Source organism: Amphibalanus amphitrite, unplaced genomic scaffold (assembly GCF_019059575.1).
Source record: "Amphibalanus amphitrite isolate SeventyFive unplaced genomic scaffold, NRLGWU_Aamphi_draft 000125F_arrow, whole genome shotgun sequence".
Lineage (NCBI taxonomy): Eukaryota > Metazoa > Arthropoda > Thecostraca > Balanomorpha > Balanidae > Amphibalanus > Amphibalanus amphitrite.
The window spans coordinates 594,851-611,424 of record NW_024881620.1 but is presented as its reverse complement, the minus strand read 5'-3'; the positions used below and the strand labels follow the sequence as shown (position 1 = coordinate 611,424).

Here is a 16,574-nt window from a genome sequence, read left to right as displayed (position 1 = left end):
CTACACTACCCTACCCTACCCTACCCTTACACTACCCAGTACCCTACCCTACCCTACCCTACCCTACCCTACCCTACAATCCCCTACCCTACCCTACCATACCCCTACACTACCCTACCCTACCCCTACCCTACCCTACTCTACCCTACCCTACAATCCCCTAACCTACCCTACCCTACCCTACCCTACCCTACAATCCCCTACCCTACCCTACCTTACCCTACCCTACCCTTGCACTACCCTACCCTACCCTACCCTACCCTACCCTACCCTACCCTACCCTACCCCTACACTACCCTACCCTACCCTACCCTACTCTACCCTACCCTACAATCCCCTACCCTACCCTACCCTACCCTACCCTACAATCCCCTACCCTACACCCTACCCTACAATCCCCTACCCTACCCTACCCTACCCTACCCTACAATCCCCTACCCTACCCTACCCTACCCTACCCTACCCTACCCTTACACTACCCTACCCTACCCTACCCTACCCTACCCCTACACTACCCTACCCTACCCTACCTTACCCTACCCTACCCTACCCTACCTTTACACTACCCTACCCTACCCTACCCTACCCTACCCTACCCTACCCTACCCTACCCTACCCTACCCTACCCTACCCTACCCTACCATACCCTATCCTACCATACACTACCCTACCTTACACTACCACCGACAGTCCAAGTTTCAGCTAAATCGGCCCAGAAACGGCTGAGATATTGATATTGCAAAAACAAATTAATTGTATTTACTGGCGAATCCTCTTGGCGAGCGGTGCCCGGCGTCGGTATTCATTGCCAAAGGTCAACGACCTCCCGGCTCTGATTTCGCTCAGTTCTGGCAAGCGAAGAAACTGAGCCTAAAGCACGTGCCCTCTGCTCGGCGCCGGTCGCGGCCCCATCACGTGCACACCGCTGAACCCACCCCCTCGAAAATTTAATACGACAAATGAGTGCACGCGTCCGACTTACAGCGAAAATTTCGCCCCCGTAGCCCTTACCGTTCCCGAGCAATAGCCTGTTGCCGATTCTAGTGTAAACCCTATGGCACACCACGTGAGCGCGCGCCACGGGCGCACCCCCGGCCGCATCGTGCCCAAAATTTAATACGACCTGTTGAATGACGTGACCCACGAGTGGTAAAAATTTCACCCTCCTGCGTCAATCGACGGCGCCGCAATAAGCCTTTTAGGGAGTAACCCCGACGTAGGCGTGGGCGGCGGACTTTTTAGGATTTATAATATAGACTAGAGGTACAGGTTTACGCGATAACTGTATGTTTTGATATGTATGATTAACGGATGCATTAGTTTGGGTGTAGAAACTTGCTGGTATTATTTGTGTAGAACTGGGTAACTGCTTTTAATTGAACTGTAAAGTATGATGGTGATGCATGCGAGTTGTTGCCCTTTGTAAGATTAGGATGTTACTTAATTCAACCCTACCCTACCCTACCCCTACCCCTACACTACCCTAACCTACCCTACCCTACCATACCATACCCTACCCTACCCTACCCTACCCTACCCTACCCTATCCTACCCTACCCTACCCTACCCCTACCCTACCCTACCCTACCCCTACACTACCCTACCCTACCCTACCCTACCCTACCCTACCCTACCCTACCCTACCCTACCCTACAATCCCCTACCCTACCCCACCCTACCCTACCCTACCGTACCCTACCATACCCTACCCTTATACTACCCTACCCTACCCTACCCTACCCTACCCTACCATACCCTACCCTACCCTACCCGACCCTACCCTACCCTACCCTACCCTACCCCTACACTACCCTACACTACCCTACCCCTGCCCTACCCTATCCTACCCTACCCCTACCCTATCCTACCCTACCCCTACCCTATCCTACCCCTACCCCTACCCTACCCTACCCTACCCCTAACTCTACACTACCCTACCCTACCCCTAACCTACCCTACCCTACCCTACCCCTACACTACCCTACCCTAACCTACTCTACCCTACTCTACCCTACCCTACCCTACCCTACTCTACCCTACTCTACCCTACCCTACCCTACAATCCCCTACCCTACCCTACCCTAACCTACCCTACAATCCCCTACCCTAACCTACCCTACGCTACCCTACCCTACCCTACCCTACACTACCCTACCCTACACTACCAACCGACAGTCCAAGTTTCAGCTAAATCGGCCCAGAAACGGCTGAGATATTGCAAACACAAATTTATCGTATTTACTGGCGAATCCCCTTGGCGAGCGGTGCCTTGTGTCGGCCTTCGTTGTCAAAGGTCAATGACCTCCCGGCTCTGATTATTTCCAGTCAGTTTTTAAGCGAACAACTGAGCCTAAAGCACGTGCCTTCTGCTCGGCGCCGGTCGCGGCCCCATCACGTGCACACCGCTGAACCCACACCCTCGAAAATTTAATACGACAAATGAGTGCACGCGTCCGACTTACAGCGAAAATTTCGCCCCCGTAGCCCTTACCGTTCCCGAGCAATAGCCTGTTGCCGATTCTAGTGTAAACCCTATGGCACACCACGTGAGCGCGCGCCACGGGCACACCCCCGGCCGCATCGTGCCCAAAATTTAATACGACCTGTTGAATGACGTGACCCACGAGTCGTCAAAATTTCACCGTCCTGCGTCAATCGACGGCTTTGCAATTGCCGTTTTTGGGAGTAACCCCGACGTAGGCGTGGGCGGCGGACTTTTTAGGATTTATAATATAGACTAGCATTTTGCGTGTAAGCGTGTTTCCTTTTGTGCGTGTTATGTAACACCGAAGTTAGTTATCATGCAACTAGGCATTGCCTAGTTGCAGGATAACTAACTTCGGTGTTCCATAACACACACAGAAGAAAACACGCTTACACGCAAAATGTGAGTAAGCTTCACAAGCTTCTGCCGAGATTTGCACAACGTGCACATGTTATCCAGGCAAATATCATTAGCCAAATGCGTTATAAACTTCGGGATGCAGTGTGTAAATACAAAGTTTACACGCATTTGGTTAGTGAGATTTGCCAGAATGACTCGAAACGTGCAAATATGTTTTACAGTATACTAGAGGTACAGGTTTACGCGATAACTGTATGTTTTGATATGTATGATTATCGGATGCATTAGTTTGGGTGTAGAAACTTGCATTTTTATTGGTATTATTTGTGAAGAACTGGGTGACTGCACTTTTAATTGAACTGTAAAGTATGATGGTGATGCATGCGAGTTGTTCGAGCCCTTTGTAAGTTAGGATGTTACTCAATTCAACCCTACTCTACCCTACCCTACCATACCCTACCCTACCCTACCCTACCCTACCCTACACTACCCTACCCTACCTTACCTTACCCTACCCTACCCCTACCCCTACACTACCCTACCCTACCCTACCCCACCCTATCCTACCCTACCCTACCCTACCCTACCCTACCCTACCCCTACCCTACCCTACCCTACCCCTACCCTACCCTACCATACCCTACCCTACTACCCTACCCTACCCTACCCTACCTAACTCTACCCTACCCTACCCTACCCTGCCCTACCATACCCTACCCTACTACCCTACCCTACCCTACCCTACCCTACCCTACCCTACCCTACCCCTACCTCTACCCCTACTCCTACACTACCCTACCCTACCCCTACCCTACCCTACCCTACTCTACCCTACCCTACCCTTACACTACCCTACCCTACCCTACCTTACCCTACCCTACACTGCCCTATCCTACCCTACCCTACCCTACCCTACCCCTACACTACCCTAACCTACAATACCCCTACCCTACCCCTACCCTACCCCTACCCTACCCTACCCTACCCTACCCTTACACTACCCAACCCTACCCTACCCTACCTCATCCTACCCTTCCCTACCTTACCCTACCCTACCCTACCCCACCCTACCCTACCCTACCCTACCCTACTACTACCCCTACCCTACCCTACCCTACCCTACCCTACCCTACACTACCACTGACAGTCCAAGTTTCAGCGAAATCGGCCCAGAAACGGCTGAGATATTGCAAAAACAAATTTATTGTATTTACTGGTGAATCCCCTTGGCGAGCGGTGCCCGGCGCCGGTATTCGTTGTCAAAGGTCAATGACCTTCCGGCTCTGATTTCGCTCAGTTCTGCAAGCGAAGAAACTGAGCCTAAAGCACGTGCCTTCTGCTCGGCACCGGTCGCGGCCCCATCACGTGCACACCGCTGAACCCACACCGTCGAAAATTTAATACGACAAATGAGTGCACGCGCTCGACTTGGCGTGAAAATTTCACCCCCGTAGCCCTCACCGTTCCCGAGCAATAGCCTGTTTTTGCCGATTCTAATGCTAACCCTATGGCGCACATGAGCACGCGCCACGGGCACACCCCCGGCCGCATCGTGCCCAAAATTTAATACGACCTGTTCATTTACGTGACCCACGAGTGGTAAAAATTTCACCGTCCTGCGTCAATCGACGGCTTTGCAATTGCCGTTTTTGGGAGTAACCCCGACGTAGTGGGCGGCGGACTTTTTAGGATTTATAATATAGATTATTAACACAGCGCGACTTTTTTATATCCTTGTTACAATGAAACACATATCTGCGTTTGACAACAGTGCATTTTGGAGCTAGTCCGCTTGATGTTTGAATGGACTATCAGCCTATCGCGCCGACAACGCCGTTCAAACGTTCCGACTGTGCGCTGTGCGTTACACATGTGTTATGCAGTGTTTACTGTACGTTTGGCGGCACGTTTCTGCGAGTTGCGCCGTCCTAAGACCGACTGTTGCGTTCTGTTTGTCACAGATACCCGGCAGCCCGTTTGTATCCAAGGCATACAACGCGGGACTGATTCGGGTGTCGGACGTTCCTACCGGAGTGGTAGGCCAGACCTGCCAGTTCAGAGGTAAGTGTCAAGGGATACTTTAGGTTTTTTAGGAAGGGCAGGGACACAGCTGATTGTGCCGTAGATGAGAACCTCCAGGCTTTTGAACCGACAAGGACTGCATATTGTTTTGCATATCCCGTGAGGGAAATATGCCGTTTACCTAGTTCTCTAATACCTGAAAGTATAAATGTCACTGGAAGTCGTGTCTTACGTTTTCCGGCTGTGCTAATTAGCATGATTTAATCCCATAAGGAAATTAGCCGTTACACATTGCGGTATCCACTGCTAAGAATAGTTCATACCTGAGGCAGCTGGCGAGACTGGGACAGCTCTGTGACACCTCTGTCTATCCTCCTCTGCAGTGGATGCCAGCCAGGCCGGCGAGGGCCAGCTGGAGATCTCCATCAACGAGGGCGAGGTGCCCAACCACGTGCAGGTGCTGGGCGGCGGCCGGTGCCTGGTCACCTTCACACCAGAGATGCCCAAGACACACACCATCGACATCAAGTTCAACGGCGAGCCGGTGCCCGGCTGTCCGTTCGTGTGCCGTGTGCAGGGCAGCTCGCGGGTCACGGTGAACCTGCGCCACCTGGAGCTGCTGCCGGTGCGCCAGCCGGCCAGCTTCCTCATCCATATCGACGGCGGAGGGAACGCCGAGCTGGCCGTGTCGGTCCGAGGACCGGCGCACTCTACACTCCCCGTCAAGGTGACGGGCAATGTGCGCAGTGGCTTCACGGCCGAGTTCACCCCGCTGGAGGTGGGCGCCCACACGGTGCTGGTCGAGTATAACGGCGCGCCCGTCAGCGGTACGCCGTTCACGTGCAAGGTGTACGACACGGGACGCGTCACCGTCACCAGCATGCCCAAGGGCGCCATCGGCAAGAGCCTCCAGTTCACAGGTGGGTTGCTCGTGAGGAGGAGGTGGGGTGGGGTTGGGGGATAAGCTATAACCGTTGCATGCTCCCTCGATGACGACACACTCGTTGCTGTGTGATATTTTGCGCATTTTCCGTACCTACCTACAAGTTGTTATGGGTGAACCTCATTTCGGCTACTAACCTCATTTCGCATTTCTACTTTTAACAGTGGAACTGTTACAAATTGGTTTAAACTCATGCCATTAGTCCCCTACTACGACGTGGACTAGTCAACTTTATTACGAATGTTATGTAACGCGCTTTGAGTGTCATATGACGTTAGTTAAGAACGTCCAGCATTGTTACATCAGGCTTTCATCATACAGAACCTTCCCAGTACCGATGCCCCTAAGCACACATGGCGCGCAATTTCGGGTCGGCGTTTTTTTCCTATCTACTTTAGCTAGCAGAGGAGGGGCCCTGCCGTCGGCCGGTTCAGACTAGGTGCGCCTCAGCCGTACCAAACAGGCCTCGCGTGCATGTTACCGCTCTGTTAGGCAGTGCTGAGATCAGCGGCGGGCAGTTTTACATTCCATTCACGTGAGCGCAGCAGCGCCAGTGAACTGGGTCTAATCGTCCCCGAGCTGGACGCTCTTAGATCAACGCTCTCACATAAATAACGCGGCCGGTTATTCCCAGGATCCCTTATCCTGGCTATTCTAGTCCCAGTGCGATGCTTATAAACAAATCATGCCGTCGAGAGCCAACAATGAGAAATAATGGTGGTCTACCTAGGTTATGAAATTTATAGGTTTCATGCCATTGACCTATAATACTTATTATAGGTCAATGTTTCATGCATCTCTTTCAAACGTGCTGCATGGTCTTTTTAGTTAGAAATGTTAGCTAAATATACGAAACATCTGGATATTGGCATTTCACACCTACATTTCACGAACTCCAACGTCATTCTCAAGAAGCAACAGTATATACCTTATTATATAATAGGAAACTGACATCCTAGCCCATGCATGAAATAATGACCCAGCGAGGTATCAGTCGCTCGCTGACGGCCTTGGCTGTCTCGCTCCAGACTGACCAGTCTGTTGCGAGTCTATAAACAATGGTTCATTCTGGCCCTCCCGCCCCGCCGGTCCTGCCATAAACCCCGCCCCTTTCCCCTCCATTCCTCGTCTGATGGCTGGGGCTGCCCCATTGGAGGCCCATCAAACACCGCCCGTATGACGCTCGCGAAAATCACCTGCAGTCCGCTGTGGGGAAGGGGATGGGAGAGGAGGAGAGGGATGTGACAGGCGGCTGGTAAAAACTGCGTGGGATACGGGTGGTCGGTGACGTTGAAGTTGAGGTCAGAAAATCCGTCAGTCTGCATCATTTGATTAAATTGGCTGGATTATGAAAATTGATGTCACCCAATCCATAGGTCTCGGTATACAGAGGTCTTTGCCAATCCCACTCACCCCGTCTAATTCAGTCTCCCTTTAGTCCCCAGTCTTTCTCTCGTGGATCAGTCATCAGTCTCTCCTTGGCTCCAGTCCACTCAGTGTCCACTCTCTGAGAAGCCCCACCCAGTCTCCGTCATCCGCCGCCGTCCCTCGACGGCCGTCCGATCCCGTTACCGCCTGGGCGCTCCGCGGGCATGTGCCACCGCCTTCCGGTCCAGCCGGGCTGTTCGGCGCGCCTCGCCTGGCCCGCTCACCACAAAAACAGCTGCCAACCGACCGCCTGCCCAACCGCCTGTCTGCCTTCGAGGCCGGGCTGCCCAACGCCGGCGGCTGTTACAGACGCCTGGGAAAGTGTACGGGTTTTTAGTGACGGGGAGGCTGGGTTATGGACGAGAGCGGCAAGTAGTGATGGGTAAATACCGGGAAAATATAGTGTAATGGAGTTCTTTGTGTTCGGGAAAAAGGGTCGTTATGTGGGGTGTTAGGTGACTGGATATACCAGGCACATAACCTATCGCACATTACAACAGGAAAACGTACATGTCTATCGTTGAAAGTGACATCCGCCACGACATCTAAATCGCAATCGATTTTCCTATATACGCTCCATCCATAATTACGTCCATGACGATGCTACACTTCTGACGTATGCGATATCAAGTGGGTGATATTCGCGCTTCGTGTGAAAGTGCTATGTGCTCTGGGCTCCATCTGACCGCGGTGATCCGACTTTCTGTTCACAGTGGATGCTAGCGAGGCCGGGGAGGGTAACCTGGAGATATCGATCAGCGCAGGAGGGCGCAACATCCCCACCCAGGTGCACCCGCAGGGCTCGGCGCGATTCGGCGTCAGTTTCGTGCCGCTCGAGCCCGTCGATCACAACATCAGCATTTCCTTCAACAAGGAGCCCATCCCCGGTGAGTAACGCTTGGAGAATCGGTGCGTCCGTGGAGTTGGTCGTAGTTCAGAGGTGGTTTGGAAATAAGCGTGTATAAGGAATGATGGAGCGATACACGTTATATGAGAAACATCGTAGCCAGTCGATAGGCATATGTGTGAATGACGAATGACAAATGTAGATAATAAGCGATCTTTTCTTACTGTGATTGAAACTGCTGAACAACCCAATTTAACACAGTTGCACACCCTTCAAACCCAGTAAGATCATTATTTTATGAGCGGCGTCCGTGATTTTGCTTAGCTATGACAGTGTCTAATTAATTTTCACGCTTACAAAATCCATCTTTTAGCCTTTTTTCCTCATTTGGCCAGCTGTCGAACAATAGAGCTCCGGAATGGCACGCCACTGTCGCCATTGTGGTAGGAGACCGCACTCCTTCAGCGATTGTTCTGTGGCAAATGACCGGAACACCGGCACGGGGAGGGGAGGGCGACCGTCAGCGGTACCGTTTCCGTCCAAGGAGGCTGGTTCGGACACGCGACCAACCACCAAAGCGGGCCGAAATATGATAGTGATGACTGGCGCCGCTAGAACGGTCGATAGATGATCCAATGGTCGGCCGATGGTCGTTAACGAAAATGGGGTAATGATGTATTATGTTGGTTACATTGGGGATGTTGAGGGTGATGTTGTTAGCGGGACTGTGACCAAGAAACAGTTACAATGGGTGATTGAAGGAACTTGGTACGACGCTGCTTTGTACACCACTTGTTGATGGTTCGTGGGAAGTCTTAGATTGATTAAATTAATTAAGTCTTAGAATAGATTAAAAGCCATTGGCACAGAACAGTTAACAGGTGGCAAATGCCTACCGATGGGCGGAATGGCTGGCATACCTTTGATCAGGGCTGCGGAGTCGGAGTCGGAGTCGGAGTTGGAGTCGGTCGGAGTCGACAATTCTGCCCGGAGTCGGAGTCGGACTCGGAGTCGCCAAAATCTTACCGACTCCGACTCCGGAGTCGGAGTTAACGCTGCATGGCTTCACGTCATGCACTGCACCTGTTGAATTGACGATACTGCTCTCGAAATTAGATTTCGTCGAAAAAATGACCACTTCGCTGTTTTGGACGAACGTTTTCAGTGAAAGAAGCAGAAGACGGTGAATTCCCCAGAACCTGCTAGTTAATTCTGAATATTGTTTTTATGCATATTTGCAACGCAAAGCCCTGGAACGCACAAAGGATCGTTTCAGGCAAGATAAAACATATCCATTATAATAATAATAATACATTTTTATTTCATACCATAAGTGGTACATATAAGCCATACACTAAAACAAACACACACAGACACACCACCAAACAACCAATGCACAAACCAGGTGCTCTTTCCTCAGAGAGATGCACCATGGTCATAAGACACGGTTGCGTCGTTCCATAACGAATCTTTCTATGTGTGCAACAAAAACATTGAATAGATCTGGCGACGAAGTGGCATATAAGTTGAGATTCAGCAAGTCGTACTTATGGCGATGTTTTGTATGCATACGGGCAGACAAGCCGTTGCTCCCGATGGAACTGGCTAGCAAGGCCACAATCAGTGTGTTAGAGGCCTGTGAGAGTCGAAGCCAAAAGACTAACTGGCGATAGGTGATTTGCATTGGGCAGGTCAGCATGTGAAGATCGTGACACAGATCATGATTCCTACTCCACCGAGGGACTTTGACAAGCTTCTTGAGACAACTGTGGTATGCTATACACAACTCTCGAAACGTTTGCTGGTCACGATACACATTCCAGAGCTCACATCCATACAGGTTGGTGCAGTACGATTTGAAGAGCTTCGTCAGTACACTTTTGTCGGCAAAGCCAATAGCTGCTGATAGCATGTTTACATTGGTATAAAGCGCTCTCTTAACACGGCGCATGTCATCGATGTCGCGCAGATCATCACGAATTACATGACCCAGGTACTTAAAAGACGTCACCCATCTTAACTGCTGGCCAGAAAGTAGCAACGAAGGAGGTCTGGAATTAACCAGATGAGTGGCCGAGTACGGTTTTCGAGGGAGAAATTGCATACACACAGATTTAAGGGGGTTAAATTCAACGTCGAGAAGATGAGCTTGCCTATTGCACTCATTTACAATTGTCTGCAACGCTTCCCTCGTGGGGGCCAGAAGCACAATGTCATCAGCGTATGCCAAAATGTTTGTTGCACATGCACCTACGCGACAACCAACACTCATTTCTCGCACTTTACACAGAATGGCGTCAACGTACACACTAAATAACAACGGAGAGAGGATGCCCCCCTGCCTAACGCCATTGCCAGCATGAAATTTTTCGGAGATAAGACCGTCCCATTTAACACCCAATGTCTGCATCCTGTACCAGTACAGCAACAGTTTGAGGTATTGTGAAGGCACGCCACGGTCGGTCAAAATACCAAACAGCTTTGAGTACGAAACACGGTCAAAAGCTTTTCTCGCATCCAGGAAACATGCATACACTGGACTGCCAAGTACATTATAATAATTGATCACTTCCTTGAGCACAAAAGTAGCATGGGTCGTTGAATGACTATCTTTAAAACCAAACTGTGCGTCGCTCGTGTGGAGGTATGGTGCTAGCCTTTCATGTAGAACTAGTTCCAGTACTTTAGATACACTCGTTGAGAGGGCAATGGCCCGATAGTTCGACTTATCATCCAAAGCACCGCCCTTATTTTTAACTAAGGGTACGATAATCGAATGCATCAAACTTTCTGGAACACAAGCATGGCTGACAAAGCTGCGGAATAATAGCACAAATATTTGCTTAATATCGCCATCCAGATGAAGGAGATGATCAGGGGATAGACCGTCCCAGCCTGGGGACTTGCCATTTTTAAGCTTATTTATAGCAGCACTGATCTCATCATAACTGATTTCGGGGAGATCATCTGATGGTGTACTGTAAAGCTGGTCCAGATACTGCTGGTCACTGCCACAACTGTGGTCGTTAAAGATTTCTGAATAGTGGTCCTTCCACATCCTAACAATGTTAGAGCTCTCGGTCACCTCTCCAAAGCTAGACACCGCGGGGCTGCCACCACCGAGGTGCCTCCTGACAAGAACCCAGAAACGATTATCTGGCTGACAGTAAAGAGCCTCACCCAACTGATTGGCCAGCAAGACCTCACGTTCCCTTTTGCAGCGGCGTAGGGCGTATTTAAACGATGAACGTGCCAGTGACATTCGGGAAAAGAGAGCACCTGTCCTGGGAGAGCCACCGGCACGCCAATTAAGAAAGGCACCGCGAGACGCTACATACTCGGCACGCACAGACCCATTCCAGCCGGGTGTGCTCTTTGGATGTGCCATTGGATGCCTTTTGATGCACCTGTTTCCAGCGCGGACAATTACATGAGTAACGTAATCATACATACCGGCCAAAGCATACGCGTGTTCTGTTACGTTACAGTCAGACTGACAGTTGGGATGGATCTCTGCAACGGCTGCATCGTACGAAGGCAGGCAATTGCGAATTTCAGCGTTGTAACGAGACAAATCCTCGACGGAAACAGATCTCCAGTTGAGAGAAGGCGCACACTGAGCGGACAGACTTGATGGAGTAAGCCGGCAGGGTCTTAAGTTATATGTGACAGCTAAAGGCAAATGGTCACTCATACAAATGTCGAAGCGTATCTCTACAGCATTGATTAAATGATGCAGGGTGGGGCTGCATAAGCAATGGTCCAGCCAGGAAGTTGTGCCATGTGCCGCGCTTAGAAATGTATAGTTGTCCGTGGAGGGTCCTAGAAAGCACATATCGGAAGTGAATAAGCCCTCTTCTGCGCAGAACTCGAGTAGTTCTGTGAAGAACCGAGAGCCACGACTGTTGGCATTAAGATCACCAATAATTCCCAACAAGTTCGAGCGGTGACGCTGTTGATTCAGCGTACAACTGAGTTGACCAAGGAACATACAGAAATCATCTAAGCAATCATGGTTACCGTAATCAGTCGGGAGATATACATTAAAGAGACAAACCAAACCTGCATTTGTTTCAATATCAAGACGCATTATCCGCTTATCAATAACACTAACCTTAATGGAAGGCTGAATGCACTTTTTCCACAATATAGCCAGCCCGCCGTATGGTCTTCCTCTGAGTAAGCTGGCCGAAGAGTCCATGGCCGATACACCTATGCCCAAAAAATTGTCATGCATGATGTTCAGCATTGGAAGCTCAAAAGTAGCTAACCAGGTTTCTTGCAGGAACACAATGTCATAGTCATTGCATAGTGACCTTATGTCAGGTGCAGAGCTTTTCAATGAATGACAGTTTAGACTACATATTTTGAGCATGGAGGCCGAGACTAAACACGACCAGTGGCCACGTCGCTCACGCTCCTGCTTCTCGTCAGTCTTTGCCGACCGAGAGGCTCACGGGGCGGCGCAAGACTAGCACCAGGACCATCCTGGACACGTTTAGGAGGGAAGTACTTTTTCAGAGACACATGGGCGGGCCATTTGTCTCCGGCCAGGACGACATCTCGACACTGCATTGGCACCGACACGACATACCCCTTATACCCGTATGCAGCTAGGCAGTGCGGTATCTCCTTAACCTCCGCAATGCCAGCACCCCCAATGATAAAGTCTACGTGGGTCGCTACACCCTGTTCAGTGGTAGACGGATCTAGACGCCCCACGAAGAGGTCCACCTTTCTCGGCGGAGGAGCTACACCTTTCAGACCAAACTGACCTGATGCTGCGGAGCCTGTAACTATTTGCCGTCTTCTTGGTTTGGCCCTTACCACTTGAGTAAAACCATCAGCGTCCACCAACGGTTGCGGAACCTGGTCACGGATAACCGTGGGCTGATTCTGCTGCTGTTGGTTCTGCTGCTGACGCCGCTGCTGCTGCGACTGCAGCTGTAGCTCCTGGGGCCGCGGCTCCTGAAGCAGTTGGGGTTGGAGCTGTTGTCCCTGAGACGCAGAACACTGACGCGTCTGTCTAGCTGAGCCCTGTTGATGCGCTTGCTGCTGCTGCTGCGGTTGCTGCTGCAGGGGTCGAGTCTCTCCAGCGTGAGAGGCACCGCGCTGCTGCTGTGGCCCGGCTTCAGTTGACATGCCAGCTTCAGCTGATGACGAATCAGTTTGAGATCGCACTACCTGTGCCCATGTTGCTGCTTGCTGAGGCGAGCTATCTTTTAGAGCTTGAACAGCCTCACGTAGTTGACACATCTCACTCTGCATGGCAGTGAGCTGGCTCAAGACCAGAGCCATGCCTGTATCATCGCAAGTAGAGGGAGGAAGGTTTCCCAGGTCGGTGGCGTAGAACTGGGGAACAGGCACCCCCTCTCTATCACAGACTTGCAGAGCTTTAAGGATATCTTCCATGTCTGCTTTCTCTTTCATTCCGCCACTGGAGACCTTTCTTTTAATGTTCCGGAGATCTTTGCGCGATGGAAACGCCTTAGTGATAAGTTCGCCCCAGAGCACATCTTTTGCATCTTGAATTGCTTGTTGTGAATAAAACTTCATACATGTGCTCACAATTACTTCAAATGGCATGGTTCCCAGTTTACTACCTATATTATGAGCTTCAGTATTGCACGATATGGATTTTAATAGAACCGTCCGGAGTCTGAGTCGGAGCTGGAGTCGGAGTCGGAGTAGATTTTTAAAGCCGGAGTCGGAGTCGGATTCGGAGTCACCCTAAAATCCATCGACTCCGCAGCCCTGCCTTTGATTTCCCGAACTGGCTATTGGTGTCTCAGATTTCTATACGTGATTATTCCGTGATAGCTTAGCTGTTACTTTCATCTTTTATAACCCACAATCCGCGCTCTTTAACGACATGTCAACAAACATTGGAGTTATAGAAACTTCGTTTTACAAAAATGAAACAATTCTAAAAACCTTTCATACGGCCTCGGCTACTACCTATTTTAGCACATCTGAGTTAGCTTGTAACATGACCGTCTCTCCCTCTCTGTTCGGCAGGCTCTCCGTTCGTAGCACACGTACAGTCCGATCCGAACCACATCGTGGTCAAAGGCGCGTCTCTCGCCTCGACTGCCGTTGGCAAGTCGTCCTATTTCACGCTGAGCAACGTCTCTGGAAACGTCGAAGAGGTCGAGGTCAACGTCGATGGTGAGTACTGACACGTGCTATAAACGTTTGGGGGACGTGATTTAAGACGTTGATTGGGACGTAACTTGGGACGTGTATCGTGGTGTGAGCTACGTGTTTTGGTAAGGCTTTGTCAGCAGTGTCGTATATCTGTGTTTGAAAGCGGGGTTATGGAACATGCTATATCGTCAGCTTTCTACTGATCTGAATTGTGTCTTTTCTTGGTAACCCTTTCTGCGTTCGTCCAATTCAATGTTTTTTTCTTGTTTTTCTTCATCACCGATATACACTGAACGGGTGCACTCGGGGTAGATCATTATATTACAGAATTATCTATTTTTGTTTCACTAGTTTTGCACCAATTGTTCACTGTGTTGCCTCAGCAGCGTTATCACCTGCACAGAAAAGATATAGTGTGCCGTACTCTTCACGAATCTATTAGCGCCTTGCAGCTGCTAAGTCAGTTCTCCGAATTCGTCTGTTTTGTTTGTTCCGTAGATTTTTTCTAATAGTTTGTTCTCTTTCTCTTTCAGGTCGTTATAGTTCCCCTAAAGTTCACTAACATCTGCTTACTAACGCTTAATGAATGCATGTGATTTAGTGTTAGTGCATGACATATTTACAACTGACATTGCTTATTGGTCATATGATGTTCATTAATATGTTTTGGCTGCATGAAATGAGTGGCATGTGCAAAATACCTGTATGCAATCCGTTCTGCTTTGCTCGATCACGGGAGCGGGAGATCGCTGGAATTAACGGTTCGTGAAAACACTCGACCTTTTCGATGGACCTCCGGCTTCCGTTTTCGCTTCACCGAGCAACGAAACTTAATTTCACTTGCTTTCATTTCACCGCCGTTTTCCATCGAACTCTGACCTCCCGGTCGCACGTGGGGTCAGGGGTCGGGCTCCTTTCGTTTGCTAGCCTTTGTTCCCACCACTCTAAACGTACGCTTCCCATCACTACAGCAGTCCTAAATTCTGAGATAATGGAGCATTTAGTTAACCGGATCGTGTATAGCGTCCCTGATTATCAGTTTCGTGTCAATCCCTGGCTCGTTAGACCCCAGCGATGTAAATCGGACGGGTGGGAGGCTATGATGCTGGTCTGGTCGGGTTTATCATTGGTGCTGGGTTGAAATGAGAGGTGCGCGGTGACCAGAATCGCGCTGGGTCACCGCGCACCAGCGCTAACCGGCGGCTGCTCGGTATCGTACCGCTCGGCGCGGGGCACTAACCACGAGGGAACCCATAACGACCATGGCATGACCCGACCCGACTCGACTCGACGTTCAGGCCCCAATGGGCCGCCGGTGCCGACGCAAATCAAAGACAACGGCGACGGCAGCCTGACGGTGGAGTTCAGTCCCCGGCTGGCCGGCGAGCACCGCATCCATGTGGCGTACGGAGGCACGCCCATCCCGGGCAGCCCGTTCGCCTGCAAGGTCTATGACGTCACCGCCATCAAGGTCAAGGAGGTCACCAAGGGCGTCGTCGGCCGGCCCGTCACATTCATCGGTGAGTTGGGGTTTTGTGACGACAGAATGGGTGTGGCTGAGGGCGTGATGATTGGTTAAAAATAACGTGCACCGGTTTGTGTGGGATGTTGTTTTGCAGGCTGATGCAAAGTCAAGAGAGAACAAAGCGTAGTTTTTAACGTCCTGATTGTGGACGACTTTGCGCTATTCTTTTGGGAAAAGTGGTGAGTGTTTTTTTCTCTCTCTCCCTTTGCTAAATTCGCGTGCTGGAAACCTTTCGAAGCCTGTCATGGTCCTTTGCGATCGAGCCGGGACTAACGAGCTCTGGAGTCACGACTTTTCTCTCTCAGCCGCTCTCCTTTGTCTCGGTCCGGCCGTCCGGCGGACCGTGATCCGTCCTCGTGCCCCGCCTGCCACTCTCCAATTCATCTCACCAGCTTTTATTGTCGAGATTTCTAGACCGGTGTTCCGAAAGCTGTTCAAATGACAGTGACAGGATCTTTGTCTGAAGTGGTCCGAAAGGTCAACTTGTTACGCTTTTGTGGCTCGAGTAGGTCTCCACTTGGCGGTTAAGTTAACGTGAGAAGCAGTTTGTAATTGATGTAGATCATGCTCATTTTAATTGCGCGAAGTTCTTGCGGAAGACATGTTTTTTGTTTGGTAACGTTACGGTACCTTTCATTCACACTGAATGGTGGATTACGTCAGATAAATATTTAAAAGCTATCCATTAAACCCAGAGAAACGTTTTCCATATATTTGTTGATGGCGATTTCACGAAAACTGTGACACTTATTTTTTTAGAGTGAACGAAGCAAATCTATTAGATTTTGAATCAATAAACTAAAAATAAATGTGCTCA

The 16,574-nt window shown here is 50.3% G+C and overlaps 1 protein-coding gene across 1 annotated transcript in view; it reads left to right on the top strand.

The window, feature by feature from the left end:
- The window catches only part of LOC122381709 (filamin-B-like), a 95,655-nt gene that overhangs the window by 51,252 nt on the left and 27,829 nt on the right, over positions 1 to 16,574 (top strand). The window contains exons 22-26 of the mRNA XM_043366198.1: positions 4,807 to 4,906; positions 5,251 to 5,787; positions 7,952 to 8,125; positions 14,104 to 14,253; positions 15,531 to 15,752. Of these exons, the coding sequence (XP_043222133.1) occupies positions 4,807 to 4,906; positions 5,251 to 5,787; positions 7,952 to 8,125; positions 14,104 to 14,253; positions 15,531 to 15,752 (1,183 nt within the window). The remainder of the gene's footprint in view (positions 1 to 4,806; positions 4,907 to 5,250; positions 5,788 to 7,951; positions 8,126 to 14,103; positions 14,254 to 15,530; positions 15,753 to 16,574) is intronic.